This window comes from Octodon degus, unplaced genomic scaffold, assembly GCF_000260255.1.
Source record: "Octodon degus isolate 3935 unplaced genomic scaffold, OctDeg1.0 scaffold00023, whole genome shotgun sequence".
Taxonomy (NCBI): domain Eukaryota; kingdom Metazoa; phylum Chordata; class Mammalia; order Rodentia; family Octodontidae; genus Octodon; species Octodon degus.
This window is the reverse complement of record NW_004524599.1, coordinates 20,068,168-20,069,166: the sequence shown is the minus strand read 5'-3', so window position 1 is coordinate 20,069,166 and position 999 is coordinate 20,068,168. Positions and strand designations below refer to the sequence as shown.

At 44.3% G+C, this 999-nt stretch overlaps 1 protein-coding gene across 1 annotated transcript in view; it reads right to left on the bottom strand.

Annotated features, from left to right (window-relative positions):
- The window catches only part of Zscan9 (zinc finger and SCAN domain containing 9), a 17,276-nt gene that overhangs the window by 2,564 nt on the left and 13,713 nt on the right, over window positions 1-999 (bottom strand). The window contains exon 4 of the mRNA XM_023712063.1: window positions 921-994. Coding sequence (XP_023567831.1) covers window positions 921-994 — 74 coding nt within the window. The remainder of the gene's footprint in view (window positions 1-920; window positions 995-999) is intronic.

Sequence of the window (999 nt, the reverse complement as noted above, 5' to 3'; positions counted from 1 at the left end):
TAAGAACTAGAATGGGAAGGTGTAGGTCAAGCCCAAGTGCCTGGTATTATATGCCTGTAGGTAGCTACAACCACCACTAAGATTATAGACAATGAAACTGCAAGGTCTGAGCCCAGTGGACTTTCCCACAGCTGCTGCCCCTAAGCATATTTGTAGTCTTCCCCGTGTAAACTTCTATATTTGGATTATTTATTTATTTTTGAGCAGTCTAGGCTGTTTTTTTTTGGGGGGGGGCAGGGCAGAACTAGGGATTGAACTCAGGCCCTTGTGCTTGCCAGGCAAGCACTTATTCTACTAAGCCATCTCCCTAGCCCCAAAGGTAAAGAATTGATTTTTTTTTTAAAATTAATTTCCAGGCTGGTTTTGAACTCACTAGGTAGTCCAGGCTAGCATCAAGCAGTCATTCTGCCTCTACTTCCTGAGTACTAGTGTGTGGACCTCTACTGCCACTGCTGGTTGCTAATGAGAATAGCTCCCACAAATGTTCTGTAGTGCATACCCAGTGATTTTTATAAATTTTATTTATTTTTTAATATAAATTTTTATAAATGGTTTTTATTGAATGTTCATGACCATCTTCCAAAGCATATGCTTGTTACACTGTGTAACCTCATAATCCGTACATTGGCTTCCTAACCTTGATGTGACTACTAGGTGACAGAGTTATAGACAAGGTGAAGTGAGGTTATACGGCAGAGAGTCCTTTCTGCACAGTGATTCCTGAAAGCTTCTTTACATACCATGTGCCAGTGTACAGAGAGCTTCCAGACGGTCCTCACGGAAAAGGCTGTAGCAGGGGAGGACAAAGATGGCGAGCACTACTGCTACCTAGTAAGGAGGCTTTTGATCCTTCTCCAGCTCAGGGGTGTTTTTGCTTGACCAGGAAAGAGGTGTGAAATCAGATAAATCCTGTCCCTCACCTGTTCCTCCACTAGGATGGGACTCCCGGGCTGGGTCATATGTGCACTGGGGCTCTGCAGGCGGGCACTGAAGGCTTGG